General features: G+C 45.7%; 1 protein-coding gene across 1 annotated transcript; it reads right to left on the bottom strand.

Moving 5' to 3' along the window:
• Positions 1-33: 33 nt before the first annotated feature.
• Positions 34-17,363, bottom strand: MYL3 (myosin light chain 3). The gene is made up of 7 exons (XM_058803793.1): positions 17,133-17,363; positions 10,750-10,777; positions 6,373-6,522; positions 4,269-4,442; positions 3,369-3,446; positions 3,146-3,180; positions 34-709 (listed from the first exon to the last, which is right to left on the bottom strand). The coding sequence occupies exons 1-6, from the start codon at positions 17,256-17,258 to the stop codon at positions 3,152-3,154; spliced, it is 585 nt and encodes a 194-aa protein (XP_058659776.1). The 5' UTR covers positions 17,259-17,363; the 3' UTR covers positions 34-709; positions 3,146-3,151.
• Positions 17,364-22,969: the final 5,606 nt, after the last annotated feature.

The following is a 22,969-nucleotide window of genomic DNA, read 5'->3' as shown; positions in this document are numbered from 1 at the left end:
CCTCACCCAGACACAGAAACAATGAGGAAACAAAGACACGAAAAATCCCATTTTTTACTGCAAAAACTCCAGGACCAAGTTGTGTTTATTAGAACAACTTCCTTTGGGGAAGACTTTTCCTTGTTTCCTAGGGAAATTATTGGAATGGGAAGGAATCCTCATGGAGAAAAGATGGATTTTAGAAAATTTTGCTTAAATCTGGGATTTTTTTGCTTTTATATCCTTAATTTTCCATCATCCAAAGCAGAGGAAAAAACATCAGCAAGGTTCTGGTTGTTGGTAATTTCTGGGAATTTCACAGTTTTTCCTGAAGGATGAATGATATCCCTGGGATTTATACTGGTGTCCCATAAACACAGGGAAAAGGTGGAGTTTGGGATGGGAAAAGGGATCAATCATTTTTTGATCAATTTATTAATGAAAAGAATTCCTCCTTTTTCCTCAATTTTGTATTTCTGTTTATATCCTTCATCCTAAAGAAATTCCCAGGGATTCATAGTTCACATTCCAGTTTCTTCCATTGGATCTCCACAGGATCCACCCTCTTCCCACGGAGGAACAAGGCAAACTAAACAAAAATATCCAAATATCTTTAGGGATTTAGGGATGTTGGAGCTCTGGAATGGGAGTCTGGGCTGAAAAACAAGGAGAAATTCCAGCGGATGAAAATCCAAGGCCAGTGTCCGGAATTCTCAGTGCTTATGTTGTCCTGAAAGATAAAGATTTTTTTTAGAATTAGAGGAAAAAGAAGGAATGAAGAATTCCACCGGGAATCATTCTCAGCTTATCAACAACAAGAGCTGCCAAAACACGAGGAATCATCCCAATCCCACAGTCCCATCCTCAGTGATGGAGAAAACAGGGGAAGAAGTCCCTAACACCTGGAGCTGATCCAGGTAAGAAAATTCCATATAAAATAGTCCCAATTCCTTCAGGAAATCAGGAGAAAAGGAAAGGCACAGTTTCATCCTGATATAGAGACACAGATTTATCTTTCCTCCATCCCACAGGAATGGCCAAGAGACGGAGCCATTTCTGAATTTTTGGGCTCAGCTCCAGATTCCCATCAAGTTCAGATCCTGTGGCAAAGGACCTTGGCTCCTTCCAGGTGGACATTCTGATGCCTCAGGTTCAGCTTTTATATTTTCAGATTCTGTGCTGCTTTAGTGTGTGGGTCTGAGCTCCACATCAGGGCATGGTGAGCTCTGTGCACAGAGCAGGGAGACAAAACAATTCCTGCTCCAGCTGGGCACCAAGGACAAATGAGCCAAATCTCAGCCCCAGAGCACAAACCCCGTGGGCTGGAGAGAGAAAAACAAGCAGGGTGGGACTGCCTGGGCTAAAGCTGGAATGGGACAATGAACTGCAAGGTGCAAATGGAGCAGAACTGATCCCAGGGAGAGACCCCGGCAGCGCTCGTGCATTTTGGGGCCATTTTGGTTCATCTTGGGTGCAGCCCTGGCTGGGCTCTGGTGCTGCCCAAGGTGCATCCATGGAGGAGATCCTGTTAATAAATCCCTGCTTTATTCTTTAGCTCTGTCCAGCCTCTGCCCCAGGTCAGCCTGCACAAGGCATCAATTCCATTTGGCTTTCCCCAAACTTTCCAAGAGTCCCACAGCAGGGGTGGAAGGGCCACCGCTGGATGACACCACCAAGGCTCATCGGCAAATCCCAGGAATGTTGCTTTCCTGAGAATCACAAGCTCCCAGCCCCCTTTCCAAACCCATCAAAGACCCTCGGAATTGTTTCCCAATCCTGTTCCAGTTTTCCAACTTCTCTATGGAACTGGAACTTTTTTCCCGTGACAAACCAAGCTGTCCATGTTCACTTGACTGACGTTGGTTCCCATTGGAATGGGAATTTCCAAGGGCAGTGGGTATGGATTGAGGATTGAAAACATCCCTGAACAGCAGACAGGGACCATGGCCTAAACATTCCAAAAGTCCCACAGCGGGGGTGGAAGGGCCACCGCTGGATGACGCCTCCAAGGCTCAACAGCAAATCCCAGGAATGTTGGTTTCCTGGGAATCAGAAACTTTCCAAACTCATCAAAGACCCTCAGATTGCTTCCCAATCCTGTTCCAGTTTTCCAGCTTCTCTATGGAACTGGAACTTTTTTCCTGTGACAAACCAAGCTGCTCATGCTCACTTGTCTTCTCTGGTGACTGACATTGGTTCCCATTGGAACGGGAATTTCCTGTAGGTTTGGATTAAGGATTGAAAACATCCCTGAACAACAGGCAGGGACCATGGATTGGGATTTCACCAAAACTCCTGATTTTTTATATCATAAACTGGGAACCAGTTGGAAAAATCCAAGTTCAAAGGTAAGTGCCTTAAGGGGGAAAAAAAAGTGGATTCTAATAGGGAAAAAATAGAAATAAAGGGAAAAAAAACCTAAACCAAATCTGGTTATTTTTTTAGCTTGTTTATATTTTGTTAAGTTATATCTTGGAACAAAATTCCCAAATAACCTGGATGTGACTCTACTTAACCCAGACACAAAAGTCACCACAGGACAGCCAGGTCAGCTCCAAAACCAAACCAAAACCAGGCCTAAAAATAAACCAGAGTTGTTGAAACAGACTAAAAACAAACACAGCAAACCCAAAACATCCAGACCAAATCTGAGCGCAGCTTTTCCTGGGATATCAGATTAGATGGATCGGTCAACCCCTTCCCCAAGAGCTGAGCAGGGAGAAAACCCAGGGAATGCCAGACAAAGGCAGCGGGCACCTTTTCCAGTAAAACTGGGATAAACCTTGCCCAGGAAATCCTGGAAACAAAGCCCAGCTCCTTTGTGAGGGTGAGACAGAGATGCCCTTGGTGGTGCTGTGGTTTGGATGTGTTGGACAAAGCTTTCCCTGGAAACCCAATCCATTGTCAGGAGATGGTGGGAGCAAGATTTATGGAAAACCACTAATTATACTGCCAGGGGTGTAAGCATTCTTGATTCCTTCTTATCTATTTTTCTTTTATTTTTTCCCCCTCTCTTGTCAGCTCAATTCTATTTCCTTGCTTTTTTAGGAGTTTGGGAGCAGCGATTTGTAAATGCACGTGGAAAATATTCTTTTCTTGGAAGCTTCCAGTCAATCCTAAGGGAACAAGGACTTGGCAATCCAGGAGAAGGGCAGAGGAGACTCACCTGGGCTCAGTTAGCCATGATGTGTTTCACAAAAGCTGGAAAAAAGAGGGAAAGAAGGATCAGTTATCCTATGGGAAACATAATTAACCTTTCATAGACGGGGTTTATCAGAAGAGTTACGGACTCAGAATTGTCTAAAATTTGGAAATTTTGCCCCAGATTTTCCCGTGGATTTAAACTTTCTTGGGAATATTTTAAGAAAGTTTTCAGGGGTCTCACCCACCTTCGTAGTTGATGCAACCGTTGGCATCTTCCTGCCCAGCCATCAATTTATCCACTTCCTCCTCAGTCAGCCTCTCCCCTGCATGGAAAACAAAATCCCTGGATCAAAACCCCCGATGTAGGAATTTAGGAAGCTTCTGAGGAAGACAAATGGGAGTGAGAGAGAAGAGGGGGACATTTCTCCTGGAAGGAATTTGGGGTGCTGACCATGGGAAAAGCTCATTTTGGAGTCGCAGACTTGATCCAAATTCCAAACTTGACTCAAATCTAGATCCAAATTTGAGAAGAAATTTGATCTCAAATCCAGAAAGACGGGGAAAATATGGAAACCTGCAGGATATTATGGGCACAACTCATTTTCCTAAGAATAATTTGGTCTAAGTGCCGAATCTTGAAGGTTTGGGTCAGTTTTAACCAAGTCCCGATGAAAAAGCTCTCAGTGAAAACTCAGTTTCCCTCTGAGTTTGAGGTTCTGGAAGATTCCAAGGTCAAATTTGGAAGCATTAGCATGGATCAGTGATGGACTTAATTCAATTTAATTTTATGATTTAAATATTTGGTGCCTGTTGTTTTGTAAGTCTTCATTTTGGTGAAGAAGAACGGAGTCAAAGCAAGGGAATCATTGGGGTTGGAAATGTTGGGATGATTTGTGGAAATTTAATAATTATTGGAGAAATCCAACACAACAGGAAGGAGGGAAGGAGAGGAGAAGGAAGGGATGGAAACACCTCTTGAAAGTGCAGAAAAATGGGGACAAACTAAGGGAATACACGGGGTTGGAAATTCCGGGATCATTTCATTGTGAGGGGAATGAGATATTTAAAGGATAACTAAAACACGAAGGGAGAAGAGAGAGGGAGAAAGGCAGAGATGGGAATTCCCACCGGAAGGTTTTCCTCACCCAGCGTGGCCAGGACGTGGCGGAGCTCGGCTCCCATGACCGTCCCGTTCCCCTCCTTGTCAAACACCCGGAGCCCTTCCACGAAATCCTCGTAGGTTCCCGTGTCCTTGGTCTTGGCAATGTGCTGGAGCATGGGCAGGAAGGTCTCAAAGTCGATCATCTTGGAATTCATCTCTGGAAAACCCAGGGGAAACGGAAGTTTGGGGGGGAATTCCGGGAATAATGATGGGATACCCACCACGGGGGGGAAGATGTGCAGTGATAAATTTGGAAAAAAGGAGAAAAGAACCTGGAAATGGAAGCTTGGGGGGATTCTGGGAGAGTTGGGAATTAACCATGGGATATCCACCGCGAGGGCAGAACTGTGGTGATAAATTTGGATAAAAGGAGAAAAGAGCCTGGAAAGAGAAGTTTTGGGGAGGTTCTGGGAGAGTTGGGAATTAACCATGGGATATCCACTGTGAGGGCTGAACTGTGGTGATAAATTTGGATAAAAGGAGAAAAGAGCCTGGAAAGAGAAGTTTTGGGGAGGTTCTGGGAGAGTTGGGAATTAACCATGGGATATCCACTGTGAGGGCTGAACTGTGGTGATAAATGTTGGATAAAAGGAGAAAAGAGCCTGGAAATGGAAGTTTTGGGGGATTCTGGGAGAGTTGGGAATTAAACATGGGATATCCATCGTGAGGGCAGAACTGTGGTGATAAATTTGGATAAAAGGAGAAAAGAGTGTGGAAATGGAAGGTTTGTTGGATTCTGGGAGAGCTGGGAATTAAACGTGGGATATCCACCGCGAGGGCAGAACTGTGGTGATAAACTTGGATAAAAGGAGAAAAGAGTATGGAAATGGAAGGTTTGTTGGATTGTGGGAGAGCTGGGAATTAACCATGGGATATCCACTGTGAGGGCAGAACTGTGGTGATAAACTTGGATAAAAGGAGAAAAGAACCTGGAAATGGAAGCTTGGGGGGATTCTGGGAGAGTTGGGAATTAACCATGGGATATCTACTGTGAGGGCTGAACTGTGGTGATAAATGTTGGATAAAAGGAGAAAAGAGTGTGGAAATGGAAGGTTTGTTGGATTCTGGGAGAGTTGGGAATTAACCATGGGATATCCACTGTGAGGGCTGAACTGTGGTGATAAATTTGGAAAACAGGAGAAAAGAGTGTGGAAATGGAAGGTTTGTTGGATTCTTGGAGAGCTGGGAATTAACCATGGGATATCCACTGTGAGGGCAGAACTGTGGTGATAAATTTGGAAAAAAGGAGAAAAGAACCTGGAAATGGAAGGTTTGTTGGATTCTGGGAGAGCTGGGAATTAAACATGGGATATCCACCGTGAGGGCTGAACTGTGGTGATAAATGTTGGATAAAAGGAAAAGAGAGCCTGGAAAGAGAAGGTTGGGGAAGTTCTGGGAGAGTTGGGAATTAACCATGGGATATCCACTGTGAGGGCTGAACTGTGGTGATAAATGTTGGATAAAAGGAAAAAAGAGCCTGGAAATTGAAGTTTTGGGAAATTTTGGGAGAGTTGGGAATAACCATGGGTGGAAATCTGTGGTGATAAATGTCGGATAAAAGGAGAAAAGAACCTGGAAATGGAAGTTTTGGGGGATTCTGGGAGAGTTGGGAATAACAATGGAATATCCAGCATGAGCACAGAAATGTGGGGATAAACATTGGATAAAAGGGAGAGAAGAACATGAAAATATGGAATACAGAAGGATATCACTGCAATCATTACAGGCATTCCCACCCATCTTTTGTGGAACAATCCATGTCCTTACACCCAGGTTATCCCTTTGTTTCTCTGGATGGGTTTGAAATAATAGGTGCTTTTAGGAAAAACACCTGAATTCCTCCACAAATGCAATTTTAAAAGACAAAAAATTTGTCATTTTGAAACACACTGATGCCCAGGGCTGTTAAATTAATTAATTCCCTTCAATTTGGGACAATTATCTTGACTTCCAGACCAATTTTTCTTCCCTTTCTGCTGGCAATTTCAGAGGCTGCTCCGTATCCTGAGTTACTTCTCACTTAGAAAATGGAGACCTCACTTTCTCCCGGAAAAATTCTGGGAAAACAAATGGAGGCGGCCACCAACCTTCAGGTTTGGGTCTGCCAAGCAATTTCATGACCTCAGCCTGGGTCGGGTTCTGCCCCAAAGCCCTCAGGACATCTCCACATTGGGCGTAGGTGATTTTCATCTCCGACTTGGGGGTCCGGTCGAAAAGGGAAAATGCTTCCTTAAATTCTGGAAGGGAAAAAGGTCAGGAGACATTAATTCTGTGCTCCCTTGGATAAAAGATAAACCCAACAGAACCTTTCCCTTGCTAACTGCCTGGTTGTTTCCTTTTGTGGTTTGGGAAAAATTTGGATGAGCTTTGTTATCTCCGATGTTTGTGTTCCTCCTTCCCTGCGTTTTCTGGTTCCACCGCGGGATGGAATTGGAGAGGTCAAATGCTTCTCCCGTGGTATTTCCGTGTCAGTTAACATCAGGAAGTGTGGAAAACAGGAGAAATCGTTGCCTTGGGAGCTTTCCAGCTGCTCAGGAGCACTCAGGAAGGCCCAGGATCCAACAGCAGCTCTGCTGATGGGAGAACCGGATCTTGGATTAATGGATACTTGGAGAGCACTGACCCAGAGCCTGGAGCTCCAGGAGCACCTCTAGGAGCTGGAAATGAGCTGTGCCAGGAAAAAATACTGGGATTGTCACGATTGTCACCCTGCAAGCTGTATATTGGTGGGGAAGGGTGAAGGTGTATGGAAAACCTTATCCCAGAATCCCGGGATGGGTCGGGTTGGAAGGGACCGCAGTGGGTCACTGGTGGCACCTCCCTGCTCCAGCAGGGCCATCCCAGAGCACAGGGCTCAGGATTACATCCTGACAGGTCTGGGATATCCCCGGTGAGGGAGATCCCACAGCCTCTCTGCTCTGTGCTCAGGGCTGGGCACTGCCCAGGGCAGAAGTTCTGCCTCCTGTGCCAGGAGAATTCCTGGGATCAGTCCCTGCCCGTGGCCCTGGTGCCATCTCTGGAGCAGAGTCTGGGCCTGCTCTGCCCCTCCCTGCACACAGGGACACCCAGGGACAGCCAGGGACACCCAGGGACACCCAGGGATATCCAGGGACACTCAGGGACAGACAGGGACAGACAGGCATACACAGGGACAGACTGGGACACCGAGGGACACCAGGAACACGCAGGGGCACCCAGAGACAGATGGGGACACCCAGGGACAGACAGGCATACACAAGGACAGACAGGCACAACCCAGGGATATTCAGGGACAGCCAGGGCCAGCCAGGGACACCCAGGGACACCCAGGGACACCCCAGGCCTGAGGGCCCCTCTCACTGGGGCTCCTCTCCAGGCTGAGCAGCCCCAGCTCCCTCAGCCTTTCCTGGGCACAGAGATGCTCCAGGCCCTTGCTCAGCTCCAGGAGCTCCCGTCCCTGCTGTGCTGAGGAGCCAGAGCTGGACACAGCACCCAGAGATGCCTCCAGGGCAGGATCCAGAGAACAGGGCTTGCTGTTCCCTCAGGAAACCGGGAACGGGCCAGATCTCCTGTGAGGTTCAGAGGTTTCGCTTCTCCCTAAATGGAATCCCTCACGACTATGAGGAGCAGGATCCTGGCAAGATCATTCCCATGGGAGAGGTTCTCCTTTCCACCACTGATTTCACGTGGATGTGGTGCTTGAGGGCATTGGCAGTGTTGTTGGGGTAAAGGTTGGGATCAATTGTTTTAAGGGTCTTTTCCCAATGGAATTATTCCATGATTCTCATGCCAGGATTCAGCAGACACTTCCCCAGACTCTCCAGTTCCTCAGGCTCTCCCTTTCCCCTGCTGGAATTGCAGGGTCAGGGGAGGATCCCATGGAGCAGCAGTAACAGGCAGTTATCCTTTACTGTTATCCTTTAACTTCATCCTTTATCCTTTAACTTCATCCTTTATCCCTTTATTTTATTCTTTAACTTCATCCTTTATCCTTTAACTTTATCCCTAATCCTTTAACTTCACTGTTATCCTTGACTTCTCACTGCACCATCCACAACTGATCCCAAAAAATCCCTTTGGCTTTAAATCCCTGGATCTGGCCCCTTGCGCTGCTGTCGCTTTTCCACCTTTATTTCTGTCCCACATTTCCAAACTCTGGGAATTTATCTTCTTTTCCCTAAATCCTGATTTGTTCAAACATTCAGCCACACACTCTGCACCCCAGATTTTCTCCATCTTTCCCAATTCCTTCTCTACATTCCATCTCCCCCTTTTTCCTTTCCTTTCCTTTCCTTTCCTTTCCTTTCCTTTCCTTTCCTTTCCTTTCCTTTCCTTTCCTTTCCTTTCCTTTCCTTTCCTTTCCTTTCCTTTCCCTTTCCTTTCCTTTCTTTCCTTTCCTTTCCTTTCCTTTCCTTTCTTCCTTTCCTTTCCTTTCCTTTCCTTTCCTTTCCTTTCCTTTCCTTTCCTTTCCTTTCCTTTCCTTTCCTTTCCTTTCCTTTCCTTTCCTTTCCTTTCCTTTCCTTTCCTTTCCTTTCCTTTCCTTTCCTTTCCTTTCCTTTCCTTTCCTTTTCCTTTCCTTTCCTTTCCTTTCCTTTCCTTTCCTTTCCTTTCCTTTCCTTTCCTTTCCTTTCCTTTCCTTTCCTTTCCTTTCCTTTCCTTTCCTTTCCTTCTTTGACATTTGCTGGATTTTCCTCTCCTCCTTTCCTCCTCCCTTTCCATCATTCTGGATCATTCTGTTCCAATTTTCCTCATTTCCTTCTCCATCCAACACTTCCAAACAGCTCTGGAAGTTCTCATTTGGGACTAATTAACATTCCCCTTGTTTTCCTCTTTCCACTTTCCTCTCTTTCCTCCCCTCCCTGCCCCTCTCTCCTGATTTTCCCTCGTGTCCCGATCCCTTTCCAGCCCCTCATTCCAGCAGAGGGCAATCGCGGATTTTCCTGGGCTCCTTGCTGACAGAGGAATGGGGGCAGAGACCCCTTCCCAGCTCCTTTCCCCGGGGGTCTCATAACAAGATGGGTGAGGAAAAATGGGGAATGTTCCCCACCCCCCTCAGTTCCTCATCCATCACCACTCTCCAACTCCCTGGGACCATCTCCTGAAGATTCCCAATCCAGCAAAAATTTCTGAGAGCTCAGATTTCCAAGGCTTTGTGGGGGTTTTTTTTGTTGTTGTTTTGGGGGGTTTTTTGTTTGTTTGGTTTTGTTTTTTTGGGTTTTTTTTGTGGGTTTTTTCCCTACTGTTTTAATCTTTTCATTTGCATTTGCAGACTCCATGAAATTCCCATCCATGCACCAAAACCACCTTGGTGTCCTTTGCCCTCCCTCTGGCCAGGAACCCTCTGGATATTTTCAGATTCCTAATTCCTGCCTTTCTGCCCATCTGCAACATTTCGTTTTCCCCCTTTTCCAGCAATTCTGGGAGCTGAAGAGGCCCAAACCCAGGGTTCAAAGCAGGGATGGGTTTCACTCATGAATGAGGAGCAGGACACCCCCAAAAATGGGAATGTTCCACAAAGCTTCACCCCAGAGCCACATTTTGGGGACCAAACCACCCATGAATCTTTTCAGGGAATCCTTTGATCCACGCAACATTTTCCTGAGCAAAAAGAAGGAATTTGGGGTGTTTTAAAAGGTGCTGCAGCTTCTGTTTCTCCTCCATTTGGAATCAGCTGCCAGAACCCCAATCGATGGTGATAGACCAACCCAGAGGATGGAATTTGGGAATTCCAAAGGAATTTGTCAGATTTGGGATCATCGGAGAAACTGGGAAACATCCAATCTTCCTGAGACCCCTGGACCCTCCTGGGCCAGCAGGGAATGACAAAGGGAGGTGATAATTAAACATCTCTCTAATTGATTTTTTCCCCTGCTCTAATTAACCCCTTCCCTGATCCCATCTTTTAGGGGATTTCCCAAGGGTTTAAAGACCAAAGGCAAATCCTGCCAGATGTTTGATGCCATCCATCAATTATCCCATAAAACCCAGGCTGGTTTTTGAGGAGAAAGGGAACAGCTGCAGTGCCAGCGTTCCCAGGACTTCAGGCAGGAGCGTTTGGGATCAGTTTCTTGAGCTGGGACAAAGGGTTTGGAAACTGATCCTGATGTTTGGCTTTGAAAGGATAAAGAAATTCCATGCCTGGTGTTATTTGCTGGATTCGGGAGAGCTGGAACGCATTAAGCTGTGATGGAAGGCAGGAAAAAATTATCTGAAGCAGAGTTGAGGGTTTTGCTTTGAAAATACTGATATTGGTGGGTATTTTCCTAAATAAAAACTTGTATTTGGGCTTTTTTGGGGGTGTAACTCCTGGAAATTGGATGCGACTTCCATGCTTTTCTTTTGGAGGGAAGGATTTTGAGGAGAGGAATAAAAGCCAGGAATTAAAACTCAGCCTTCCCAAAGTTGTTCCAATGTCCCAGCCCCGCTCATCCCAGCGCTTCCCAGGGATGGATTTACTGAGCCCAGAAGAGAAAAATCTTCCTCACCTTCGATCTGGTCGGGGCTGAATTCCACCTGGACGAGACAAAAACAAGATAAGAAAGCTGATAAGAAGGGGGGAAATGACTCAGATAAGAAGAAATTGGTTTAGTCTCAGTTTTGTGATCCTGGAGGGTTGGGAGGATTCACCTCCCATTAGCCCAGGTTGCTCCAAGCCCTGCCCAGCCTGGCCTTGGACACTCGGTCACAGGAGAGGTTCAGGTTGGATATTGGGACAGAATCTTCCCAGAAAAGTCTGTCCAGCGCCCATGGCAGAGCTGGAGGCCCCATTCCCAGGGGGATTTCAGATCCACGTGGATGTGGCACTCGGGGACATCAATGGCCTTGGCAGTGCTGGATTAATTGTTGGATCTGATGACCTTTGAGGGCTTTCCCCACCCTAAATGAGTCCATAACTCATTCCCCTTTTCCTTGGAGGGACATCAGGATGCTTTCCCTTGGGAATTTTTTTTTTTGTGGGAAATATCCCAGCAGAAGGGATCTTCTTCTTCAGAACTGAGTTTTCCCAGGCGTTTTTTCCATGGAATGGAGTGGGAATGGAGCGTTTTCAGGAAAAAATATGTGAATTCCTCTACAAATACCATTTTAAAAGGCAAAAAAAAATTGTCATTTAAAGCCAGGACATTTCCACCCAAGCCTCTCTCTCCCTAAGGCTCCCAGTGCTGAAGTTTGGTCCAAATCCATATGGGAGACAGAGAAGTTCCCATTTTTCTCCTGCCCTGATGTGTAGAAAACATTAGACATTCCACGATGATATCAAACCTCCAAATCCAAACTTTTTCCACCAGCTTTCCTCATCTCCAGCACTCCTGGCTTCAGGGAGTCATCACCTGGTGGCATCAGCTGCATCCTGATGCCGCTGGATTCTTTCCCTGCTTTGTCCCGGAGGCTCCAGGAGGGATTAACTCCACCCTCGGCCCTGCTGACGTCATTCACAGCTTCCAATCTCCTGGAATTTTTATCAATCCCAATAAACCCCGTCACTCCGCGCTAAGCCAGGCATAGCTAAGCCTGACATCAGTCCTATGAATAAATCTGTTGTCACCCAGCAGTCAGGAGCTGAGCTGGGGGGGGGAAGCATTTAGACAATGGAGCCCCCAAGAGTGAAACAACATTCCTGGTTTTTCATAGGACACCGAGGAATCCGGGGATGAACAGCAGGGTTTGCACTCGGCCACGGCAGGGATAGTTTGGGAGGAAGAGGAGGTTGGATTTTAGGTGTTTTTTTCCTCATTTATTTATTTATTTCATTGAAGTTTTGGGGGTGCTTGGGGTTTTTTGGTGTGTTTTTTGATGGGCAGTTGTTTGTTTCGTTTTTTTGTTGTTGTTGTTCTTGTTTTGGGGTTTTTTTTATTGTTCCCTTGGGATTCTGCTTCAGGAGACAGAAATGCAGGAGCTGGAAAGAGGCCAGGAAAACCATCAGGATCCTGGGGGTTGAGGTTACATTTGGATTTCACCATCATGTGGGGCTTTTTCTTCCACTAAAACTTTTTTAATCCTATTAATACACAACATTCCCATCATCCCCTCTCCCATCACTTTCCACAGTAATTATGATGGATATAAACTCCTCCAGTGCCCTGGGACGAACATTGATCCAGTCTCCAATAGCTCCACCCCTCAAAAAGGAAAGGAAAATAAAACCAGAAATCAACCCTTAATTCCAGCTTGAATTCCATAGCAAAATACTTCAGGAATAGGAATATGAAGCAGAATCTCTGTCAAGGTCATGCAGAGGTTGCTGCTGCATAAAATCCGCACAAAATTGCTCCTTTTATTTTCTGTTTGCTCTTAAAATTCCAGAGGGCAGGGAGAGATGGGATGTTGGGAAGGAATTCCTGGCTGGGAGGGTGGGGAGGGAGTGGAATGGAATTCCCAGAGCAGCTGTGGCTGCCCTGGATCCATGGAAGTGTCCAAGGCCAGGCTGGACAGGGCTTGGAGCAGCCTGGGACAGTGGGAGGCGTCCCTGCCCATGGAATGGGGTGGATTGGGATGATCCCTAAGGTCCCTTCCAACCCAAAACTTCTGGGATTCTCTCATTTTCCACAGGGAAGTTTTTGACCCCCTTGGAAGTAGGACTGGGTTAGAGAGGGATTATTTTGGGAATTCTGCACCGCCAGAGTTGGGAAACAAAAGCAGAGCTCTCCTGTCACCACTTTATCCCGTTATCCCATTATCCCGTTATCCCATTATCCCGTTTTCCCAGTCCCTTTTGGGCAGCTCATTCCTGTTTATCTTTCAGGACCATTCCAGGGACATTTTGAAGAGCTCCAGCTCCTGGAGCTGGATTTTTAAACAGCTGGAAGTGCCCAAGGATGGAGAGAACTTACCTGGCAGCTGGAATCATCCCATCCCTGGGGTGGGACGGAACCGAACGATTCAATCCATCTCTCCCAAAATCAACCCGTTCATCCCAAGAGAAGCTCCCCTTTTCCCAGGCCTTCTGCCTGTGGAACGCTCCAAACTCTGGAGCTGAACAGGCAAATCCAGCAGGATTCCCCGTTCCTGCTGCTGCACCATCCCTGTTTTCCCTGGCTGCTCCCACCATGGATGCTATTCCATCTTTCCATGCAGAAAAAGGGGAAAAGCTTTTCCATTCCGGTATCCCATCAGGGCTTTGCAGGGACAACAGATTCCCCACGGCCTTGAGATCCCAGCACCCCCCAAAAAAAAAATTCCTGGCTGCTTTTTCCCCAGGAAAACATGGAAAATGTGGAAAACTCTCTATGGAAAACCCTTCCAGGTCCTCACGTTTCCCAGCTGTCTCCACGTGGATTCTGATCCCAGTCACCAGACCTGGAGCAACATCACCTCATCCAACTTTAGCCACTGAAATGCCGGCGCCCAAATTCCCAAATTCCCCTCTCATCTCCCTTTATCCCAGCTCAGCTTCTCCCAAGGGTGACTCAGCCCACCCAGATATAGGAATTTGGCCCCATCCCAAGGGATGAACTTCCAGAGATTTTCTCCCCGTTCATTATTGAGGATTTAAATCCAATGATCCATTTTCCCATGGTTAAAGCTCTTTCTGTGCCCTTAAAAATCATAAATTGATCCCATTTTTCAGATTATTTTTCATGGAAACAAAATATATTCCTGGGAAAATGCACCTCCCTATTAAAAAGCCTCCAGGTGGGAATGAATGAAATGTATGGAAAAGACAATTTTTTGCTACCAAATCTTTTCAGATTGCAATTATTCCTCAATTCCTACAATTATCTTACAATTTAAGCCTCAAAATAAAAAATACCGGGATCATCCTAGAAAAACACTTCCTTAAAAAAATATTTTCCAAGGAATGAGCCCAACTCTTATGGAGAATAAATCCCCCAAAATTTTTGGATGAGTTGCAAACAACATCCAATTGCACCCACTCTTGGAAATTTGGGAAGTATTTGGAATGTTGAAAATCTCAGAGCGTTGGGTAAATCCAGTGGGAATGTGCATGACAAAAACTCCAAAAATTTGGGATAATGGCTTTAGGTAAGGGATGGATCCCACACTTAGGCCTCTGGAACTGGCATCCCAACACACACAAAAACCAGACCAGGAGCATCCAAAGGCGAGAGGAAAAAAGTGGGGAAAATCTGATATCATTCCAAGTGCCAAATAAGATCCTGGGATCATTATCTGGACTGGGAGAGGTGGGAAAATTCCAACAAGGAGCACCTTTCCCTACCACAGGAATATTTTAATTTTGAGACTTTTTAGTGGTTAAAAAAAAAAAAAAAGTCTCAAAATTCCAAACACAACCAATAAAATCTGGGAATAAACAGAAATAATTTGAGACATTCCCGTTAATTTTGAACATTTTGTTTGGGTACAAGGTTGTTTCTCCTACTTTTTTAAACCACAGTTTGTGGAAATGAGAATGGATTTCACCCTGCAGTGCAGAAATTGGGATATTTGGAGAATTCCAACCCTCATTAAAGCATTTTTCCAAACATTGGGAAGGGATTCTGGCTCCAGCAGAGCTGGAATTTGCACAAACAGACAAGGGCATTCCTGATCAAATTAAAGATTTCCTGGGAAAATTTGTCTAGGAAATATCCCCTTCCCTTTCTATAAGTTTGGGAAAAAATGCCCCAGACACCAACTCTGTATTTCCCAATTTCCCTGACCCAGTATTTAGGAATGGGGTATTCCCTGCAGGGATTGGGATTTTTTTATTATTTGGGAATTCTAGACAAACTTTTAGCACCTTCAAAGTGGGATAAGAACTCATAATTTATATAATATTTATCATACATGTAACCTTCAAAATTCAAAATTGTGCCAAAGGGAAAAATAAACATTTCCATGAAAAATAAGAGTTTTCCCAAACAGCTGTGCAGAGTAATTTTTAAAAATGCAGGAATTAATTGTTTAGATAAAAAATAAATATAATAAAGATAAAAATAAATATGTGGAGCATGGAATTGTTTTGATTAAAAAATAAAGATTTTTTTTTGAGAGATACCAATTTGGGTTTGGGGTTTTTTTTAATGACAACTCATCCTTGCTGCCCTTGACCCCACAGTGTCCCAGAATCCCGGTGGATATTCCCACAAAGTCACGGCGTCCTGGCTGGAGCTCCCTGTGCCTCCAAGGGAAACAATTCCCTTTGTGCCTGTCCTTTTCCAGCACTGGAATGTTGAGCATGGAGCTGTTGGAGGGAGCTGGAGCCCATCACAAACCTCTGGTTCAAGGTCATGGAATTGTTCTGGGAGCACAGCAGCAACTCTGGAGTTATTCCCTTCAAAACTTCCCCAAAACTGAATTCCCTGGGACTTGATTATTTGATATGTTACAAATAATTTCTTTTTTTCATTGATATATAAAGATTTACAGGGAATTTGGGATTCAAGGCAGGAAAACGCCCTTCTGGGATTTGTCCCAGATCCTGAGCTGTGGGACTGGGTCCCATGTGGGAGAAGAGGAGGATTCAATCACTGAGGAGACAAAGCAACTTCTTCCCTTTCTCTCATGATTCCCATGTTTTCCTGAGGGGAAACTGCTTTTTGAGGATCCAGGGATATTTATCAGTTGGGAATGTTCCCCTGGAGAGGAGAAGCTCCAGGGAGAGCTCAGAGCCCCTGGCAGGGCCTGAAGGGGCTCCAGGAGAGCTGGAGAGGGACTGGGGACAAGGATGGAGGGACAGGACACAGGGAATGGCTCCCAGTGCCAGAGGGCAGGGATGGGTGGGAGATTGGGAATTGGGAATTCCTGGCTGGGAGGGTGAGAAGGGGCTGGGATGAAATTCCCAGAGAAGCTGTGGGTGCCCCTGGATCCCAAAGCCAGGCTGGACACTGGGGCTTGGAGCAATCTGGGACAGTGGAAGGTCCCTGCCCACGGAATGAGATGGGATTGAAGGTCTGTCCTAACCCAAACCATTCCAGAATTTTGGGATTCCCTGATTCTGTGATTGTCTGCTCCAAATTCCCACTATAAAAGAGATCCTGAAAAGCTCCTCTTCTTTTTCCAAAGGCAATGCCCTCTTCCAAAGGACAATTCCCAAAGGACAATCCTTTCCCTAAAGGACAATTCCCAAAGGACAATTCCCATAGGGCAATTCCCAAAGGACAATCCTTTCCCCGAAAGGACAATTCCCAAAGGACAATTCCCAAAGGACAATCCTTTTCCCTAAAGGACAATTCCCAAAGGACAATTCCCAAAGGACAATTCCCAAAGGACAATCCTTTTCCCTAAAGGACAATTCCCAAAGGACAATTCCCATAGGGCAATTCCCAAAGGACAATCCTTTTCCCTAAAGGACAATTCCCAAAGGACAATTCCCAAAGGACAATTCTTTTCCCTAAAGGACAATTCCCAAAGGACAATTCCCAAAGGACAATCCTTTTCCCTAAAGGACAATTCCCAAAGGACAATCCTTTCCCCCAAAGGACAATTCCCAAAGGACAATCCTTTTCCCTAAAGGACAATTCCCAAAGGACAATTCCCAAAGGACAATCCTTTCCCCCAAAGGACAATTCCCAAAGGACAATTCCCAAAGGACAATCCTTTCCCCCAAAGGACAATTCCCAAAGGACAATTCCCAAAGGACAATCCTTTTCCCTAAAGGACAATTCCCAAAGGACAATTCTTTTCCCTAAAGGACAATTCCCAAAGGACAATTCCCAAAGGACAATCCTTTCCCCCAAAGGACAATTCCCAAAGGACAATTCCCAAAGGACAACTCCCAAAGGACAATCCTTTCCCCCAAAGGACAAAGCCCCACCAAGAATTCCTCCTGTGCCTTGCAGAGTTTATCCCTCATGGAACATTCTCTTTTCGGCACAAACCAAATTCCCAGCTAATTTTTGAGGATATCAACTGCCAGTATCCAACTCCTCCACCAGCTCCAACGCCACCACAGGATCAATCCACCTACTTTGACCGAAGCTGGGTTAAACTCCACTTCTTTTTTGGGCTCTGGTTCCGCTGGTTTAGGCGCTGGTTTGGGCTCTTCCTTCTTAGGCTCGGCCGCCTTCTTAGGCTCGGGCTTCTTGGGAGCCATGGCTGATGTGGGAAGGAGAGCTGGAGAGGGTGGGAAAGGCAGGAAAGAGGAGCTGCTGCAGGAAAACTCCCGGGCTGGAGTGGGTCTTTATCCCCTCTGGAAGTGCCACATTGTCCCTCCCAGACCCGTCACATGCCGCCGCTCACAATGGGGCCACGGCTATAAAAGGACAAGACTGGCCCCGGCTATTTTGGATCCTGCCCTTGGATCCGGCATTGTTCCCAATTAACACTTCCATGGAAAAGAGATTTTGGGGGGTTTAGGCCGAGCCGGGCGCCGGCTCAAACATTTTTGCTGGGCAGGGACAAGGGGGAGGCTGGGTTACGGTCCAGGTGCTCCGATGGGTTTGGTCCTTGCCAGGGCCATCCCGAGTGACATTCCCAGCTCCTGAGTGACATTCCCAGCTCACTTTTCCAGGCTGGATGGCCTCCCTGGCCTTTGTCAGGCAAAGATAAGCCCGGGTTTATATTTAGAGCTGAGGATGGGGCTTTGGGGAAGCTGAAGCATCCGCGTCGTGTCAGCTGGCGCAGGGAGAATTCCCGTCTCGGATCACACGCTGCCCCTTCTCCTGGGAAAGGGGCCCAAAAACCAGGATGGCTTGGAGGAAAATGCACCCAGGAGCATTCAAACATTCAGCCACACACTCTGCACCCCAGATTTTTCTCCGTCTTCCCCAACTCCTTCTCTTCATTCCACCTCCCCCATTTTTTCTTTCTTTTCCTTTCCTTCTTTCCCTCTGTCCTTCCTTCTTTGACTTCTGCTGGATTTTCCTCTCCTCCTTTCTCCCTCACTCCACAGGGAAAGGGGCTGTGCTGGAAGTTCCTCCTCATCCTGGATTTTCCAGGCCTTTTTTGGGACTCGAGTGCCAAATTCCTGTCCCAAGGACTGAGATAAGAGCGTCCATTTGGAGCTTTCCTTCACTCGGATTGGATAATGCTTCCCCTCAAAGCAAAATGCAGGGAATAATTCCCAGATTCATGTCGTTTTTCCGGGATGTTTTCCATTTCCAGGTCATTTTTCTTTACCAGGAGGATCTTTGACACAGGGGCACTTGCACATTCCTTGGGTTATTTGTATTTTCCCAAAAAACCTGGAACAAAGCAGCCACCCACCAAATCACAGTGTACTTGTGAGGGGATCCAGGCTGGAATTCCAATAAATATCAGCTGAATCATAAAAATCTCTTGGAGTTCCTTTTGGTGTCATCCTAGAGATCCATAATCCAAACCCCTTCCCTCTGCTTTTCCTGGATCCCCCCTTTTCCCAGATTTCCTTCAGATGGCAAAGCCCCATTGGAAAGGTTTTCCTGCAGGTTTTTTCTTTCCAATTTTCCCATTTTCTATCCCAACAGGAATTAGGACAGGAAAGTTTCTGGGATCAGAATGGATCCCTGCAAACTCTGCACACTGGAAATATCCCTGAGAAGAAACAGAACCATGGGATCCATTGAATTGTTTGGGTTGGAAAGGACCTGGAAGATCATTTATCCCATTTATCCCATTTATCCCATTTATCCCATTTCTCCCATTTATCCCATTTATCCCATTTATCCCATTTATGCAATGGACACCTTCCATTAGACCAGGGTATTCCAGCCTGGCCTGGAAAACTCCCAGGAACTGGGGAAAAAAACAGAAATAACAGGAATTATTCCTTGTTTTCATATCCTGGAAAAGTTTTTCCCTCTTTAATTCCTGCATTGGAAGGAGTCGTGGCTGGAGAATTGGGGGAGCTTTCGCAGATCCCAAAAAATCCCAAGGATTTATTTCACCATGTTCACTATAAATTCCTCAATCCATATTTCTGTGATCAGCACAGATCCAGGAAATTTTGAATTCTGCTCATTTAGAGCAGCAAAATTCCAGTGAAAATTAATTTGGGATCTGGGATCGGCTGCAGCCACAGGGAGAAGTTTCACACGTTTACAAAGACACCGGGCTGCATTCCCAGATGGAAAACAGCCCTGGAAAATATCAGGCCATTAAGACGCCAGCAGGATCTCAGCAGCAGCTTGGGATCATCACCTCCACCTCTGCCAGATAAGAAGAGCCCAGAAAAACCGGGAAGGATGGATTTGCCTTCTCTCCCAAATCCCACAGATCAGGTTTCACTTCTCTCCCAAATCCCACAGATCAGCCACATTTGGGAAGTTGGCTGATTTTTTGGGGTTTATTTTTCTCCTCAGCTTTTTTCCTACTGAAAAGAAATAATAGGAATGATGGTCAGGGAAAAGGCCTGGAAATCACCCCAGTTGGATTTTCAGGCAAAATTCTGGATTATCCAATTTTCTCCATAATGTTTTTATATATTTGTGGTAAAAAATATTTGGGAGTGATCCTTTGCACTTCTGTGAACATCAAAAAGTTCTCGTTTCCTGACATTTTATGGGAAGTCATTTCTTCTTGGATTGGAAAATTTTGGATAGAAATCCCACTTAAAACCTTTGGTATTTGATTCTGTTTCCTCCTGTCTGTTCATCCTCTAGACCCAGGGTAAATCCACGGATTTTTGGGGAGTTCTTTGGTGAGGATCTGTGGACGGCCAAAATCCCTGAGCAGATCAGGTGGATTTTCCAGGAAACAGCCAGAGGGCAGGGATGGATGGGAGACTGGGAATTGGGAATTCCTGGCTGGGATGGAATTCCCAGAGCAGCTGGGGCTGCCCCTGGATCCCTGGAAGTGCCCAAGGCCAGGTTGGACAAAGCTTGGAGCCCATGGATTGGAAGAAGATGGTCTGATGGTCCTTTCCAAGCCAAACCATTCCAGGACTCCAAGATTTCCTAAGTTCCTCTTTATTTTAAATATCCAAAATCCACCCAAACCAGAGAAGCACCTGATGGATTTTAATCCCTGCAGACACCAAACCTCTGCTTGGACAAATTCCATGGATTCGAGATATTCCAATGCCCTGCAAATCCTTCTGCCAACAGCCAAATCTTTTCCTAAATGCTTCATCCGTCTCTTCCAAGAAGATCACTGGAATCCCAACAGCTCCCAAAAAACCCCAAACTTGCAAAAAAATCCTTTTTCCTACAAATGGATTTGGGGAAGAGGTTGGAGATTTCTCCTCAACATTTCTGCCAGGAAGTCATGCCAGGAAGTCATTCCATAGTTCCAGAATCCCATAGGAGAAGCTGGGATAACTGGAATTGTCTAAAATTCCCTGGATTCTCAGGATAGAGTAAGTTTCTCCAAGACTCAGCAAGACATTTCCCACAAAACCCAAAACCAACTGGATTTAAAGACCAAAAAATTAGGATTGAAGTGAAAACAAAACATTCCAGCCAAAATCTGGATCGTTGGAATTCGGGAATGCTGCCACGGTGCCTCATGACCCTTGATCATTCTGGCTGTCCCATGGAAAGGAATGCTGGAATGTCTGCTGGAATCAGGTTGGAAGGGACCTCAAAATATCTGGAGGCACATTTCATGGAAAAGGGACCTGGATTAGATTATCTCCCAGTTTCCCTCTTTTTCCTGCATTTTGCCACATTTCCCCCCATGTAAAGGAGGCTGGAGAGGGAATGTGAATCCCCTTTTTCCAAGGAAAACAAAAACCTGGGAGAAGTGACCAATTCCCATAGAATATTGTTGTGGGCTATTAAAATTCAATTATTTGGGGGAAAAAAAATGCATCAGTTTCCAGATGTTTGATTTATCCCCCCTCTGGAACGTTTTGGGATTTCTGTTCAAAATAAAAATCAAATCAATTTGGGATTTTAAACTCCAATTCTCACTTCCAAAACATCCCTGGAAGGTCTCCAGATGTCTTTAAACGAGATCTTGACACGTCAAAGATGTTCCCAATTCCAACCAAAAATTGTTGTGCAACTTTTCCCACTAAGGAATTCTGCCCTTGGAATTGGTAGATGGCCACAGCTTGAGGCCTTCCCCCAAGAGCATAAAAAAATCATTTTTAGATGATTTGCGACCCAAAAATGAGGATTTTTTTGGGGGGGGCTTCTCAAGCGCAGATGTTCCTGACAGATGTTGGATGAGGAAAACCAGCTCCAAAGCACATCTGCTCCTCACCCTTTAGCGAACCCAGTTAAAAACAGAAATTCCAAGCTTTCCAAAAGGCTCTGGCATTTCCAAGATAATTATGGAAGAAAAATACAAAGCAGTTTAAAAATAAAAGGAAAACTATTAAATTAAAAAAAAAAAAAAAAAAAAAAAAAGAAAACCAGATGGGGAATTTAGGGGTAATCTCAAGTTGGCTCCCAATTTTTTCTCAGATCTTCCCAGTTTTTCCATCAACACCAGAGTGGATAAAGAGGGAAGGGAAGGGAAGGGAAGGGAAGGGAAGGGAAGGGAAGGGAAGGGAAGGGAAGGGAAGGGAAGGGAAGGGAAGGGAAGGGAAGGGAAGGGAAGGGAAGGGAAGGGAAGGGAAGGGAAGGGAAGGGAAGGGAAGGGAAGGGAAGGGAAGGGAAGGGAAGGGAAGGGAAGGGAAGGGAAGGGAAGGGAAGGGAAGGGAAGGGAAGGGAAGGGAAGGGAAGGGAAGGGAAGGGAAGGGAAGGGAAGGGAAGGGAAGGGAAGGGAAGGGAAGGGAAGGGAAGGGAAGGGAAGGGAAGGGAAGGGAAGGGAAGGGAAGGGAAGGGAAGGGAAGGGAAGGGAAGGGAAGGGAAGGGAAGGGAAGGGAAGGGAAGGGAAGGGAAGGGAAGGGAAGGGAAGGGAAGGGAAGGGAAGGGAAGGGAAGGGAAGGGAAGGGAAGGGAAGGGAAGGGAGATGGGGAGGTGTTGGATCCACATGGACAAAGGGATGAGGTGGGACCATGAGAGGGATTTGCCTGCTGAGAAGCTGCTGTGGGGCACAGAAATAAAGGGAAAAATGGGAATTTATACCTTATTTAATCCCATGGGGTGTTATCCCTATTTCCTATAGGAATTTCAGCTCCCAAAAAAAATCCAACTCCCACTTTCGGCCCAACTCTTCAGCTGTTCTAAATCACTTCCAAAACTTCAAGGAGAAAATGCTGAATTATCCCAGCTGTGGATATGGAGCAGGATCCATCCATTCCTTCCCAACTTCTGGGATCATGACAACACATGTTGACTCCTCCCTGGGACGAGAAAAGAAGGATCAAAAATTAGAATCAAAAGTATTTTTTCTATAGAAAATGGAATGTTAAAGATACCAAGCAGCAAAATCCAAGGGAAAATGTGCTCTTCCTCATGAAGCCCTGTGGGATTTAATGGAAAATGAGTTTCTGATGGATCCTTGGATGTGGAGGCACCACGGGACAAGGAGCAGAAGGGATCTGGGTTTTGGCATTCCATTGCTGCAAAGACAGAAAAAAATTCCAAAAACCTGGAAAAAAAATCAGCAGGATCCTTCAGGGATTTTGGGAAAGAAAAAAAGGATTAATTAAACAATTTAAAGGATTAATTAACAATTATTTCTGCAGACTTCATGATAATCTGTTTCTGTTAATTACAGATTTTGTTCCCATTGGAAAATTATCCCAGTCTTCTTCCTGTTTTTTCTCCAAGATATTTAAAACTCCACCCATATCCATAATCATGGATCCCTTCACAGTGTGATCCAAGGAATTTGCACCTTGCCATTATTTTTTGTTGTGATTTGAATCCTGGGATTCCCTTGAGGTTGCAGCAGGAACCACAATTCCAGCTTTTATCACAATTAGACACGGAGGGGGGAAAGGAAATTTTGACGTTATGGGATAAAACTTGAATAAAGCATCAAAATGAAGCC

Source organism: Ammospiza caudacuta, chromosome 1, assembly GCF_027887145.1.
Source record: "Ammospiza caudacuta isolate bAmmCau1 chromosome 1, bAmmCau1.pri, whole genome shotgun sequence".
In the NCBI taxonomy this organism is placed as follows: Eukaryota; Metazoa; Chordata; class Aves; order Passeriformes; family Passerellidae; genus Ammospiza; species Ammospiza caudacuta.
The sequence above is the reverse complement of the archived record's forward strand: the minus strand, read 5'-3'. Positions and strand labels throughout refer to the sequence as shown.

Bases quoted from the DNA above. Each gene is read 5' to 3' on its own strand.
- MYL3 (XM_058803793.1), bottom strand. From the start codon at position 17,258: ATGGCTCCCAAGAAGCCCGAGCCTAAGAAGGCGGCCGAGCCTAAGAAG. The intron at 10,778-17,132 runs GTAGGTGGATTG...TGTCTCGTCCAG, and splicing joins TTAACCCAGCTTCGGTCAAA to GTGGAATTCAGCCCCGACCA. The intron at 4,443-6,372 runs GTTGGTGGCCGC...TGGGTTTTCCAG, and splicing joins TGGCAGACCCAAACCTGAAG to AGATGAATTCCAAGATGATC.